The 13,855-nt window shown below is 54.6% G+C and overlaps 1 protein-coding gene across 5 annotated transcripts in view; it reads right to left on the bottom strand.

The window, feature by feature from the left end:
* The window catches only part of ltbp3 (latent transforming growth factor beta binding protein 3), a 268,396-nt gene that overhangs the window by 1,635 nt on the left and 252,906 nt on the right, over nt 1–13,855 (bottom strand). For 4 of the 5 annotated variants that reach the window (XM_070868186.1, XM_070868183.1, XM_070868184.1 and 1 more), the window contains exons 21-26: nt 12,449–12,535; nt 10,624–10,752; nt 9,722–9,862; nt 7,123–7,284; nt 2,164–2,274; nt 838–960 (exon numbers count right to left, since the gene is read on the bottom strand). In XM_070868186.1, the coding sequence (XP_070724287.1) occupies nt 838–960; nt 2,164–2,274; nt 7,123–7,284; nt 9,722–9,862; nt 10,624–10,752; nt 12,449–12,535 (753 nt within the window). The remainder of the gene's footprint in view (nt 1–837; nt 961–2,163; nt 2,275–7,122; nt 7,285–9,721; nt 9,863–10,623; nt 10,753–12,448; nt 12,536–13,855) is intronic. The other variant, XM_070868185.1, reaches the window with a different exon arrangement.

Genomic DNA, 13,855 nt, shown 5'->3' with positions numbered 1-13,855 from the left:
CTTTCTGAATCATAGAAATTTACAGCAGAGAAGGAGGCCATTTCGGCCCATTGTGCCCACAGCGGCCGACAAAGAGCTTACCCAGCCTAATCCCACTTTCCAGCTCTTGGTCAGTAGCCCTGTAGGTTACAGCACTTCCAAATACTTTTTAAATGTGGTGCGGGTTGCTGCCTCTACCACCCTGAGGGATAGGTGAAGTGGGAAATCTCCCTTTTAACCATCTGCTATGAAATTCTTTTACTAGCGGTTTTAATGCGGGGTTTAAAACCCCCTCCACCCCCCCCCCCTCCCTAAAGCAAATATCAGCACCTTCTCGAGGAGCAGGGAGAATATTGGGAAATGAACGTCTGGACAATGGGGAAAAGCCTTGTATGATCAATTGGGGGTGACTGGTCTCATCACTGAGACCAGGGGCCGAAGTTACCTCCGCTGCTTGTAAGCAAAGCCAAGTGAATGGGGTCCGGGCTGTCTTAACCCACTGGTACTTTGGGGCCCTCTTCTGGAGATGGGGATTGCAAAACACTGGGACAGTGTAGAGGGAGCTTTACTCTGTATCTAACCCCCTGTACCTGCCCTGGGAGTGTTTGATGGGACAGTGTAGAGGGAGCTTTACTCTGAATCTAACCCCGTGCTGTACTTGCCCTGGGAGTGTTTGATGGGACAGTGTAGCGGGAGCTTTACTCTGCATTCATGATATAAACTGCCTTATCTGGCGTTTTAATGATCTCAATTTATAAAACACTGACAGGCATGTGTTATATCCTGCGTAAAGTGAGATAAAACGCTGACCTTTCATCATATGTGCCTGTGCTGTATGAGGCACGGTTCGATACATACCTCGACATTTCCCACTGCTGTCCAGCTGGAAGCCTTTGTTGCATTCACACCTGCTCCGTCCCCGTACACACCGCCCGTGTCTACAGGAACACTCGTCGGAGGAGGAGTCGTCCGAACTGTTATCTGCACAGAGGTAAACGAGTCAGAGAAACCGCTCCGAGCCATGACCACCCCTGAACCCTCCTCAGTCCCACAGGTGGTGACTGAGGGGGCTGAGCAGTTTCGTGAAGTTCCCATTTGTATTGAGCTGGGAACACGAGCGCACGCACACACACACGCACGTCAGCCGTGGCTCAGTGGGTAGCACGCTCGCCTCTTGAGTCAGAAGGTCGTGGGTTCAAGGCCCACTTCAGTGACTTGAGGACAGAAATATAGGCTGGCAAATCTACTGAGGAAGCGCCGCACTGTCGGAGGGGCGGTACTGAGGGAGCGCCGCACTGTCGGAGGGGCAGTACTGAGGGAGCGCCACACCGTCGGAGGGGCGGTACTGAGGGAGCGCCGCACTGTCGGAGGGGCGGTACTGAGGGAGCGCCGCACTGTCGGAGGGGCGGTACTGAGGGAGCGCCGCACTGTTGGAGGGGCGGTACTGAGGGAGCGCCGCACTGTCGGAGGGGCGGTACTGAGGGAGCGCCGCACTGTCGGAGGGGCGGTACTGAGGGAGCGCCGCACTGTTGGAGGGGCGGTACTGAGGGAGCGCCGCACTGTCGGAGGGGCGGTACTGAGGGAGCGCCGCACTTTCGGAGGGGACATCTTTCGGATGAGACGTTAAAACCGATGGATGGATGTAAAAGATCCCATGGCACCATTTTGAAGAAGAGCAGGGAAGTTCTCCCTGGGGACAATATCCCTCGATCAACATAACAAAAACAAGATCTGGGTCATTATCACATTGCTGTGTGTGGGAGCTTACTGTGCGCAAATTGGCTGCCGCGTTTTCCATATTACAACAGTGACTACATTTCAAAAGTACTTCATTGGCTGTAAAGTGCTTAGAGACTTCCGGTGGTCGTGAAAGGCGCTATATAAATGCACGTCTTTCTTGTGCATCCACCATTGGTGGCCATGCTTTCAGCTGCCTGGACCCTAAGTACTGGCATTCCCTCCCTAAACTTCTCCGCTTTTAAGTTGCTCTTTAAATTCTACCTCTTTGGCCAAACTTTTGGTCACCTGTCCCAATATCTCCTTATGTGGCTGGGTGTCATATTCGATTTGATAGTCGCTCCTGTAAAGCACCTTGGGACGTTTGACTGCATTAAAGATGCTGTATAAATGCGAGTTATTTAATGAGATTGTGGAGCAGAGCAACAGAAAGCGCTTTGTACTCACCGTCACTGCTCTGCGATGTGTCCGTCGATTCCGTCTGGCTCTGATCCACCCCTCGGCCCGGCCGCACGTTGGGGACCCACCGTGTCGTGTTGCACAGGCGAAGGAAAGTGGCTGCAAAAGACAAAAGCTCACGTCAGCTCCCTCCATGGGCCAGTGTGAAGCTGTCCCGGGCGAGTGGGGTCGACCGTCACGGGGAAGCTCGGGGCTCGGGAATGGAGCGAACACCAGGCATGATCCCACAATCCATCATAGACTCACGGAAATCTACAGCATAGACGGAGGCCATTTGGCTCATCGTGCCTGTACTGGCGCAGAAGCCTTCCACTTACTGAGGTATGGTTCTCGTTTCATCTGCCACCGAGTTAACCCTGCTGGGATTGACGGCTTGTGGCAAACAGCAGAGACCCACATCCCATCACTGTGTGTGTGGGTGTGGGGGAATCACAGACACAGACCCCCGTCCCATCACTATGTGTGTGGGGGAGGGGGGGGAATCACAGACACATACCCCCGTCCCATCACTGTGTGTGGGAATCACAGACACAGACCCCTGTCCCATCACTGCGTGTGTGTGTGGGGGAATCACAGACACAGACCCACGTCCCATCACTGTGTGTGTGTGTGGGGGAATCACAGACACAGACCCACGTCCCATCACTATGTGTGTGGGGGAGGGGGGGGAATCACAGACACATACCCCCGTCCCATCACTGTGTGTGGGAATCACAGACACAGACCCCTGTCCCATCACTGTGTGTGTGTGTGGGGGAATCACAGACACTGACCCCTGTCCCATCACTGTATGTGTGGGGGGGGGGGAATCACAGACATAGACCCACGTCCCATCACTGTGTGTGTGTGTGGGAATCACAGACATAGACCCACGTCCCATCACTGTGTGTGTGTGTGGGGGAAATCACAGACACAGACCCCTGTCCCATCACTGTGTGTGTGTGTGGGGGAATCACAGACACAGACCCCTGTCCCATCACTGTGTGTGTGTGTGGGGGAATCACAGACACAGACCCACGTCCCATCACTGTGTGTGTGTGGGGGGGAATCACAGACACAGACCCCCGTCCCATCACTGTGTGTGTGTGTGGGGGAATCACAGACACAGACCCCTGTCCCATCACTGTGTGTGTGTGTGGGGGAATCACAGACACAGACCCCTGTCCCATCATTGTGTGTGTGTGTGTGGGGGAATCACAGACACAGACCCCCGTCCCATCATTGTGTGTGTGTGTGTGGGGGAATCACAGACACAGACCCCCGTCCCATCACTGTGTGTGGGGGGGAATCACGGACACAGACCCCCGTCCCATCACTATGTGTGTGTGTGTGTGGGGGAATCACAATCACAGACCCCCGTCCCATCACTGTGTGTGTGGGAATCACAGACACAGACCCCCGTCCCATCACTGTGTGTGTGTGTGTGGGGGGGAATCACGGACACAGACCCCCGTCCCATCACTATGTGTGTGTGTGTGGGGGGGAATCACGGACACAGACCCCCGTCCCATCACTATGTGTGTGTGTGTGGGGGGGAATCACAGACACAGACCCCCGTCCCATCACTGTGTGTGTGGGAATCACAGACACAGACCCCCGTCCCATCACTGTGTGTGTGTGTGTGGGGGGGGAATCACAGACACAGACCCCCGTCCCATCACTGTGTGTGTGTGTGTGGGAGGGGGGGAATCACAGACACAGACCCCCGTCCCATCACTGTGTGTGTGTGTGTGGGGGAATCACAGACACAGATCCCCGTCCCATCACTGTGTGTGTGTGTGTGGGGGAATCACAGACACAGACCCCCGTCCCATCACAGTGTGTGTGTGTGTGGGAGGGGGGGAATCACAGACACAGACTCCTGTCCCATCACTGTGTGTGGGGGGGGAATCACAGACACAGACCCCCGTCCCATCACTGTGTGTGTGTGTGTGTGTGGGAATCACAGACACAGACCCCTATCCCATCACTGTGTGTGTGGGAATCACAGACACAGACCCCTATCCCATCACTGTGTGTGTATGTGTGTGGGAGGGGGGGAATCACAGACACAGACCCCTGTCCCATCACTGTGTGTGTATGTGTGTGGGAGGGGGGGAATCACAGACACAGACCCCTGTCCCATCACTGTGTGTGCGGGGGAATCACAGACACAGACCCCCGTCCCATCACTGTATGTGTGTGTGTGGGGCAATCACAGACACAGACCCACGTCCCATCACTGTGTGTGTGTGTGGGGGAATCACAGACACAGACCCACGTCCCATCACTGTGTGTGTGTGGGAATCACAGACACAGACCCCTGTCCCATCACTGTGTGTGTGTGGGGGGGAATCACAGACACAGACCCACGTCCCATCACTGTGTGTGTGTGTGGGGGAATCACAGACACAGACCCACGTCCCATCACTGTGTGTGTGTGGGAATCACAGACACAGACCCCTGTCCCATCACTGTGTGTGTGTGTGGGGGAATCACAGACACAGACCCCTGTCCCATCATTGTGTGTGTGTGTGGGGGGGGGAATCACAGACACAGACCCCCGTCCCATCACTGTGTGTGTGTGTGGGGGAATCACAGACACAGACCCCTGTCCCATCATTGTGTGTGTGTGTGGGGGGGGGAATCACAGACACAGACCCCCGTCCCATCACTGTGTGTGTGTGTGTGGGATTCACAGACACAGACCCCTGTCCCATCACTGTGTGTGTGTGTGGGTGAATCACAGACACAGACCCCTGTCCCATCATTGTGTGTGTGTGTGTGGGGGGGAATCACAGACACAGACCCCCGTCCCATCACTGTGTGTGTGTGGGGGGAATCACAGACACAGACCCCCGTCCCATCACTGTATGTGTGGGTGAATCACAGACACAGACCCCTGTCCCATCATTGTGTGTGTGTGTGTGTGGGGGAATCACAGACACAGACTCCCGTCCTATCACTGTGTGTGTGTGTGGGGGAATCACAGACACAGACCCCTGTCCCATCACTGTGTGTGTGTGTGTGGGGGGGAATCACAGACACAGACCCACGTCCCATCACTGTGTGTGTGGGTGAATCACAGACACAGACCCCTGTCCCATCATTGTGTGTGTGTGTGTGTGGGGGAATCACAGACACAGACTCCCGTCCTATCACTGTGTGTGTGTGTGGGGGAATCACAGACACAGACCCCTGTCCCATCACTGTGTGTGTGTGTGTGGGGGGGAATCACAGACACAGACCCACGTCCCATCACTGTGTGTGTGGGTGAATCACAGACACAGACCCCTGTCCCATCATTGTGTGTGTGTGTGTGGGGGGGAATCACAGACACAGACCCCCGTCCCATCACTGTATGTGTGTGGGGGGAATCACAGACACAGATCCCTATCCCATCACTGTGTGTGTATGTATGTGGGAGGGGGGGAATCACAGACACAGACCCCCGTCCCATCACTGTGTGTGTGTGTGTGGGGGAATCACAGACACAGACCCCCGTCCCATCACTGTGTGTGTGTGTGTGGGGGGGAATCACAGACACAGACCCCTATCCCATCACTGTGTGTGTGTGTGTGGGAGGGGGGGAATCACAGACACAGACCCCCGTCCCATCACTGTGTGTGGGGGGGAATCACAGACACAGACCCCTATCCCATCACTGTGTGTGTATGTGTGTGGGAGGGGGGGAATCACAGACACAGACCCCTGTCCCATCACTGTGTGTGTATGTGTGTGGGAGGGGGGGAATCACAGACACAGACCCCTATCCCATCACTGTGTGTGTGTGGGAGGGGGGGAATCACAGACACAGACCCCTATCCCATCACTGTGTGTGTATGTGTGTGGGAGGGGGGGAATCACAGACACAGACCCCTATCCCATCACTGTGTGTGTATGTGTGTGGGAGGGGGGGAATCACAGACACAGACCCCTATCCCATCACTGTGTGTGTATGTGTGTGGGAGGGGGGGAATCACAGACACAGACCCCTATCCCATCACTGTGTGTGTATGTGTGTGGGAGGGGGGGAATCACAGACACAGACCCCTGTCCCATCACTGTGTGTGCGGGGGAATCACAGACACAGACCCCCGTCCCATCATTGTGTGTGTGTGTGTGGGGGAATCACAGACACAGACCCCTGTCCCATCATTGTGTGTGTGTGTGTGTGGGGGAATCACAGACACAGACCCACGTCCCATCACTGTGTGTGTGTGTGGGGGAATCACAGACACAGACCCACGTCCCATCACTGTGTGTGTGTGTGGGGGAATCACAGACACAGACCCACGTCCCATCTCTGTGTGTGTGTGTGGGGGAATCACAGACACAGACCCACGTCCCATCACTGTGTGTGTGTGTGGGGGAATCACAGACACAGACCCACGTCCCATCACTGTGTGTGTGTGTGTGTGTGTGGGAATCACAGACACAGACCCCCGTCCCATCACTGTATGTGTGTGTGGGGGAATCACAGACACAGACCCCTGTCCCATCACTGTGTGTGTGTGTGGGGGGGGGAATCACAGACACAGACCCCTATCCCATCACTGTGTGTGTGTGTGGGGGAATCACAGACACAGACACCCGTCCCATCACTGTGTGTGTGTGTGTGTGTGGGGGAATCACAGACACAGACCCCCGTCCCATCACTGTGTGTGTGTGTGTATGGGAATCACAGACACAGACCCCCATCCCATCACTGTGTGTGTGTGTGGGGGAATCACAGACACAGACCCCCGTCCCATCACTGTGTGTGTGTGTGGGGGAATCACAGACACAGACCCCCGTCCCATCACTGTGTGTGTGTGTGGGGGAATCACAGACACAGACCCCCGTCCCATCACTGTGTGTGGGGGGGAATCACGGACACAGACCCCCGTCCCATCATTGCTGAGCCTGGACCATGAGTAAGACTTTGGCTGGGATTTGAGCCCCTTGGCTGGTTTCCCCTTTACTCACATGACATTCTCATGGGGCAGACGCGACACTCCAGCCCCCAGGCCTGTCCATGCTGGCAGCAGCACTCCGAGAAGGTGATGTGGTAACCGAGCAGAGGATGGCTGCACATGAAATCGTTGCCGACGTACTTCCAGCAGAGGTCACGGTCTGTCTCGGCCCGCTCTATATGGCACAGCGAAAGAGGAAAGGTCTGTCAATGCCTCCCTGTACACACCCCTTCCTCACCCGGGTCCTGTAGCAGTGAAATACAAACCGTCCACGCCTCCTTATGCAATGCACAGTGCTCCCCTTCAAAGTCAGCTCTGGCTGAGTATGTAGCACTCTCGCCTCCGAGTCAGAAGGTCGTGGGTTCAAGTCCCGCTCCAGGGAGGGGCAGTGCTGAGGGAGTGCCGCACTGTCGGAGGGGCAGTACTGAGGGAGCGCCACACTGTTGGAGGGGCAGTGCTGAGGGATCGCCACACTGTCGGAGGGGCAGTGCTGAGGGAGCGCTTCACTGTCAGAGGGGCCGTACTGAGGGAGTGCCACACTATCAGAGGGGCAATGCTGAGGGAGCGCTGCACTGCCGGAGTGGCAGTACTGAGGGAGTGCCGCACTGGCAGAGGGGCAGTACTGAGGGAGTGCCGCATTGGCAAAGGGGCTGTACTGAGGGAGCGCCACACTGTCGGAGGTGCCGTCTTTCATATGAGACATTAAACCAAGGCCCTATCTGCTCTCTCGGGTGGACGTAAAAGATTCCACGGCCGTATTTCAAAGAAGAGCAGGGGAGTTCTCCCCGGTGTCCTGGTCAATATTTATCCCCCAACCAACATCACAAAAACAAACAGACGATCTGGTCATTATCATATTGCTGTTTGTGGGAGCTTGCTGTGCGCAAATTGACTGCTGTGGGAAGGGAGGGAGGGAGGGGAGGAAAGAACAAAAGGGAAGGTCTGTGATTGGGTGGAAATGACAGAAATGGCATTAAATGACAAAAGGGACGATGGAGCGGGGCGGAAGAGGATGTTAATGGACAAGTAAAGAAACAAGATGGGTTTGGAGGAGATGTAAGTGAAAATAGCCGAATCATCAAAAACAGCTGCTGTCCGAAAAAAATGGGGGCAGAGGTTATGGTGTGAAATTGTTGAACTCTATGTTGAGTCCGGAAGACTGTAAAGTGCCTAAACAAAACTTGAGGTGCTGTTCCTCGAGCTTCATTGGAACAGTGTAGGAGGTCGAGGACAGAGGTCAGAGTGGGAGAATTAAAGTGATGGGCAAGGGAGGAATTATGGTTCAATGACACCAGTCGATAGCAATGGAAAAGGATGGTTTATTTAAGCAATGGTACAGAAAATTGATAAGGCTGTGTGGGGTGATCAATCTGCTCAATGACCCAAGGATCACGAGACGACCAACAATCCAGGGGTCACGCTAAAAACTACATAACAGAAATCGCTAAAAGCTGCGATACAAGGCCACGAGCAAAGCAAACCAAGAAGTAGGGTTTATTTCGAGAGGTGTAGATTTGAAAAGTAGGGAAGTTATGCTAAACCTGTATCGATTCTTGGTTAGACCACACTTGGAGCACTGCGTACAGTTCTGGTCGCCATATTATACAAAGGATATCGAGGCACCGGAGAGGGTGCAGAGAAGATTTACAAGGATGATACCAGAAATGCGAGGGTATACCTATCAGGAAAGAATGAACAGGCTGGGTCTCTTTTCTCTCGAAAGAAGGCTGAGGGGTGACCTAATAGAGGTTTTAAAATGATGAAAGGTTTTGATCGAGTGGATACAGAGAGAGTGTTTTCACTTGTGGGGAAGAGCATAACTAGAGGTCATCAATATAAGATAGTCACCAAGAAATCCAATGGGGAATTCAGGAGAAACTTCTTTACCCAGAGAGGGGTGAGAATGTGGAACTCGCTGCCACAGGGAGGGGTTGAGGTGAATAGTATCGATACATTTAAGGGGAGGCTGGATAAACACACGGGGGAGAAGGGAATAGAGGGTTATGGTGATAGATTTAGATGAGGAAAGACGGGAGGGGGCTCGAGTGGAGCATAAACGCCGGCACGGACTGGTTGGGCCCAATGGCCTGTTTCTGTGCCGTATATCTGATGTAATGTATGCACCGGAGAGTATGCTCACAGGTGGGTAGAGCTGTTGAGTTGGGAGTGGCTTAGCCAGTCACGTGATGTTCACAAGACTCAATAAAACCCCAGCCAGTTGGGTTCGGGGGGATCCACGATGGGGCAGGTGGTTGTGAGCCTGGTGGATGAACTGGTAATGTGTCGTGTGATTGTTAAACCGTTTGCTAATAAACCAACTGGTTCTTAATAGCGATATGAATTCTTAAGCACAGAACCCATGAAACAAATACTTTACATTATGTATTGGACATGGCGGGAGGGGAGGGGGGGGGGGCGGGAGGACTGTTTGACTGACAATCAGGAATCGTCCAATCAGGAACGTGAAGAGCCTGTGAGCTTTCTGATTGGCCGTGGTGGAGGCGGGGCACCGCAAGGATGGACATGTCGGGCGGCCAATGGCGGGAGAGGTTGGAAGGTGATGGGTTGAGGCCTCCAGGAATAGGCCCTGACCCTGAACCGCGGGTACCTACCGACGATGACCACCGGCTGCACGCAGCGCCTCTTCACCTTGTCAAAGGTCATCGGCGGGGAGCAGGTGCAGGAGAAGGAGCCCTTGGTGTTGACGCACCTGGTGTTCGGGCAGCTCTGCACATCCTGGCACTCGTCCACGTCTGAGGGGGCACAACGGCAATCAGGTGGTTAGCAACGGCCCAGAGCCAGCGGCCCCTGGCCCAACCCAATCGACCTGACCCGATCCGACCAGGACCCCCACGACCCCCCCCCACCCCACTCGACTGAACTTGTCCTGACCCCACCCCGACACAACCTGACCCCACCCATTCCTCCCTCAACCCACACGAGCCCACAAAACCATGGAGCCATCAAAATTTACAGCACAGAAGGTGGTCTCAGCAAAAGAGAAGGGGCAACGCAGACTTTGCAATGAGGGAGGAGCAGCGTGAAATATTAGACGAGATAAGTATAGCGAGAGAGGAAGTATTAAGGGGCTTAGCAGCTTTGAAAGTGGATAAATCCCCAGGCCCGGATGAAATGTATCCCAGGCTGAAACGGCCCCCTTCCGTGCTGTAAACTTCTATGATAAGCAGGCCATTGGGCCCATCGTGTCCACGCCAGCCGACAAAGAGCTATCCAACCTAACTCAGAGGCGAGGGTCCTTCCCACCGGCTGACAGTCTGGTTCAAACTTGGAGCGTTGCTCACTCTAAGCGTCTCACCCTAAGGAAATCATTCAACTGTAAAGAGGCCCAACCCCCTCCCCAGATGTTTAGACGGGGGCATGTCCTACGCTCCCCCCACACCCCCCAGCATCACGCTCTCACTCCAGCTGGTCCCACCGCGCCCGACAGAGACAGAAGCCCATGGCTGTGAAGGGAGGGCCGAGGGGGGGGGTGCGGTCCGGAGCTGCTTCTCACCCAGGCACTGAAGCAGGGACCCGTCGTAGTAGAAGCCTTGCTTGCAGTAACACTCGAAGCCGGGCTGGGTGTTCATGCAGAAGCCTTCCTTGCAGATCTCCTGGCCAAACAGCGTGCACTCGTCGATGTCTGCGGTCAGAAGGAAAGGAAGACGATTAGCGCTCGTGCGCGACCCCCGCCCCCTGAGGAACAGTGCCTGGGGGCGGGGAAGAGACGAGGATCACTTGGCTGGATTTTCGGCCTTGATGTTTTCGGGGCGGTAATGGCGGCGGACGGGAGCAGTTTGCGCCTCAGTAGGTAAGTTTGGGCAGCTGGGCCCTGAGTCAGGGGGCGCAGCGCTAAGGGAGGCGTTCTGGGGCCCAGAAGAGGCGAGGGCCCAGGGGCAGCACGGGCCCAGCCCACACTGTGCGATGTGTGCGCGCACTGGGTCCGTGCAGCAGAGCTGGTCTCCTGGTTAACCCTTGCCCCTGGACCAAGACCGAGCTCTGTCAAACCCGTGTGGTGGCTGGTGTGCAATAAATAAATCCACCCACAGGCACCTTCCACCCTTTCAACTGGAGTTCAGGACTGGAACATCAGGTCCTTCATCGAAACACCTGTGAACTCTTGTGGAAGCAAGTCATCCTCGTTCGAGGGACCGCCGATGATGATTGACACCTCTCTTGGGCGCTGGGATGGGAAAGTCCCAAAATGGTTGGACCGCCCTAATTTCCCAGACGGTCAGTGCGAGACACGCTTCCGGGAGGACGTGTCGGGCAGGAACTGAAGCTCGCGCCGATGACGCAACTAGGATTGTTGCGGGGGGGCTGGAGGCTGGCCGCCCAGTTGTTTCAGAGAGGTTGTTTCCACTGGTGGGGGAGACTAGAACTCGGGGGCACAGCCTCAAAATACGGGGGAGCCAATTTAAAGCCGAGCTGAGAAGGAATTTCTTCTCCCAGAGGGTTGTGAATCTGTGGAATTCTCTGCCCAAGGAAGCAGTTGAGGCTAGCTCATTGAATGTATTCAAGTCACAGATAGATAGATTTTTAACCAATAAGGGAATTAAGGGTTACGGGGAGCGGGCGGGTAAGTGGAGCTGAGTCCACGGCCAGATCAGCCATGATCTTGTTGAATGGCGGAGCAGGCTCGAGGGGCTAGATGGCCTATTCCTGTTCCTAATTCTTATGTTCTTATGTTCTTATTAATGTTGGGGAAAGTCCAGAACCAGGGGTCACAGTCTAAGGATAAGGGGTAAGCCATTTAGGACCGAGATGAGGAGAGACGTCTTCACCCAGAGAGTGGTGAACCTGTGGAATTCTCTGCCACAGAAAGTTGTTGAGGCCAATTCACTAAATATATTCAAAAAGGAGTTAGATGTAGTCCTTACTACTAGGGGGATCAAGGGGTATGGCGAGAAAGCAGGAATGGGGTACTGAAGTTGCATGATCAGCCATGAACTCACTGAATGGCGGTGCAGGCTCGAAGGGCCGAATGGCCTGCTCCTGCACCTATTTTCTATGTTTCTATTAACACCTCACCGCCGCCATTGCCGCAGAAATCACTAAAAGATCGTGGACAGGTCGTGGAAATTTCTTCCTCGAGAAAGCTGCTGAGGCTGTGGGCAGGGGGGGTTCAATTGGAAATGCCCAAACTGAGATGCATAGATTTTCGTGGGGTAAAGGTATGAAGGGTTACGGAGCCAAAGGCGGGTGGGCAGAGTTGAGGTACAGCTCAGCCGCGATCTCGTTGAATTGCTCGAGGGGCCAAATGGCCTCCTCCTGTTCCCAAGGCAAGCCAGAGCGCAAAGTGGAGACAGGCTTCAAGACACGCCACTTCAAGCACTCACCTCTGTAGGCCGGCAGCCCGATGCTGAACAGATTGTCATCGCTCACCAGGAACCCCTTCCCGTCCGGGCAGAGAGAGTTGAACTCGGCTGGAAGGAGAGAAACAGGAATGAATGAGTGAATAGCTTCATTCAACGGCGAGAGATCGGGAAGTGTCGGTGTTCAGAGGGACCTGGGTGTCCTTGTACACCAACCACTGAAAGTTAACCTGCAGGTACAGCAAGCAAGAACGAAATAAATGGTCTGTTGGCCTCTATTACAAGCGGATTTGAGTACAAGACGTCTTACTGCAATTATACAGGGCCCTGGTGAGACCACACCTGGAGTACTGTGCACAGTTCTGGTCTCCTTAACTAAGGAAGGATATACTCGCCATAGAGGGAGTGCAGCGAAGGTTCACCAGACTGATTCCTGGGACGGGGGGGATTGTCCTGTGAGGAGAGATTGAGCAGACTGGGCCGATATTCTCTAGCATTTAGAAGAATGAGAGGTGATCTCATTGAAACACACACAATTCTTACAGGGCTTGGCAGGGTAGATGCAGGGAGGGTGTTTCCCCCCCCGGGGCTGGGGAGTCTAGAACCAGGGGTCTCACAGTCTCAGGATAAGGGCTCGGCCATTTAGGACTGAGATGAGGAGGAATTTCTTCACTCAGAGGGGGGTGAATCCAGAGGGCTGTGGAGCCTCAGTCGTTGTGTGTATTCAAGACAGAGATCAATAGATTTTTGGATACCAAGGGAATTAAGAGATATGGGGACAGTGCAGGAAAAGTGGAGTTGAGGTAGAAGATCAGCCATGATCTTTTTAAATGGCGGAGCAGGCTCGAGGGGCCGAATGGCCGACTCCTGCTCCTAATTCTTATGTTCTTAATTAAGACCACGGACAAGGGACTGCTGGCTTTTTAAACCCAGTCACAGGTTGTTAGGATGTGGGTTCCCCGATCAAGAAACATGGGAGAAGCAAAATCCATCCTCGCTTTTCAAAGGAAAGTGAACAAATACCGTGTGACAGGCTCGAGGGGCTGAATGGCCTGCTCCTGTGAGTCTGCTCTCCTGATGAGAGGCAGTGTAGGTTGGACAGTGAGCGCATACTGAGAAACAAATCGTGGGCATTTGCTGCTGTCATGTAACCCTTTCGTTCTCCCCTCCTCGATTCACCTCCCCTTCTCTGCTTACTCAGTGTCAGCCGTGGCTCAGTGGGCAACAATCACGCCTCTGAGTCAGGAGGTCATGGGTTCGAGACCCACTCCAGAGACTCCAGTCCATAATCCAGGCCAACATTCCCAGTGCAGTGCCGAGGGAGCGCCACACTGTCGGAGGGGCAGCGCTGAGGGAGCTCCGCGCTGTTGGAGGGGCAGTACTGAGGGAGCGCCGCACTGTCGGAGGGGCAGTACTGAAGGAGCGCCGCAC

Source organism: Pristiophorus japonicus, chromosome 27 (genome assembly GCF_044704955.1).
Source record: "Pristiophorus japonicus isolate sPriJap1 chromosome 27, sPriJap1.hap1, whole genome shotgun sequence".
Lineage (NCBI taxonomy): Eukaryota > Metazoa > Chordata > Chondrichthyes > Pristiophoridae > Pristiophorus > Pristiophorus japonicus.
The sequence above is the reverse complement of the archived record's forward strand: the minus strand, read 5'-3'. Positions and strand labels throughout refer to the sequence as shown.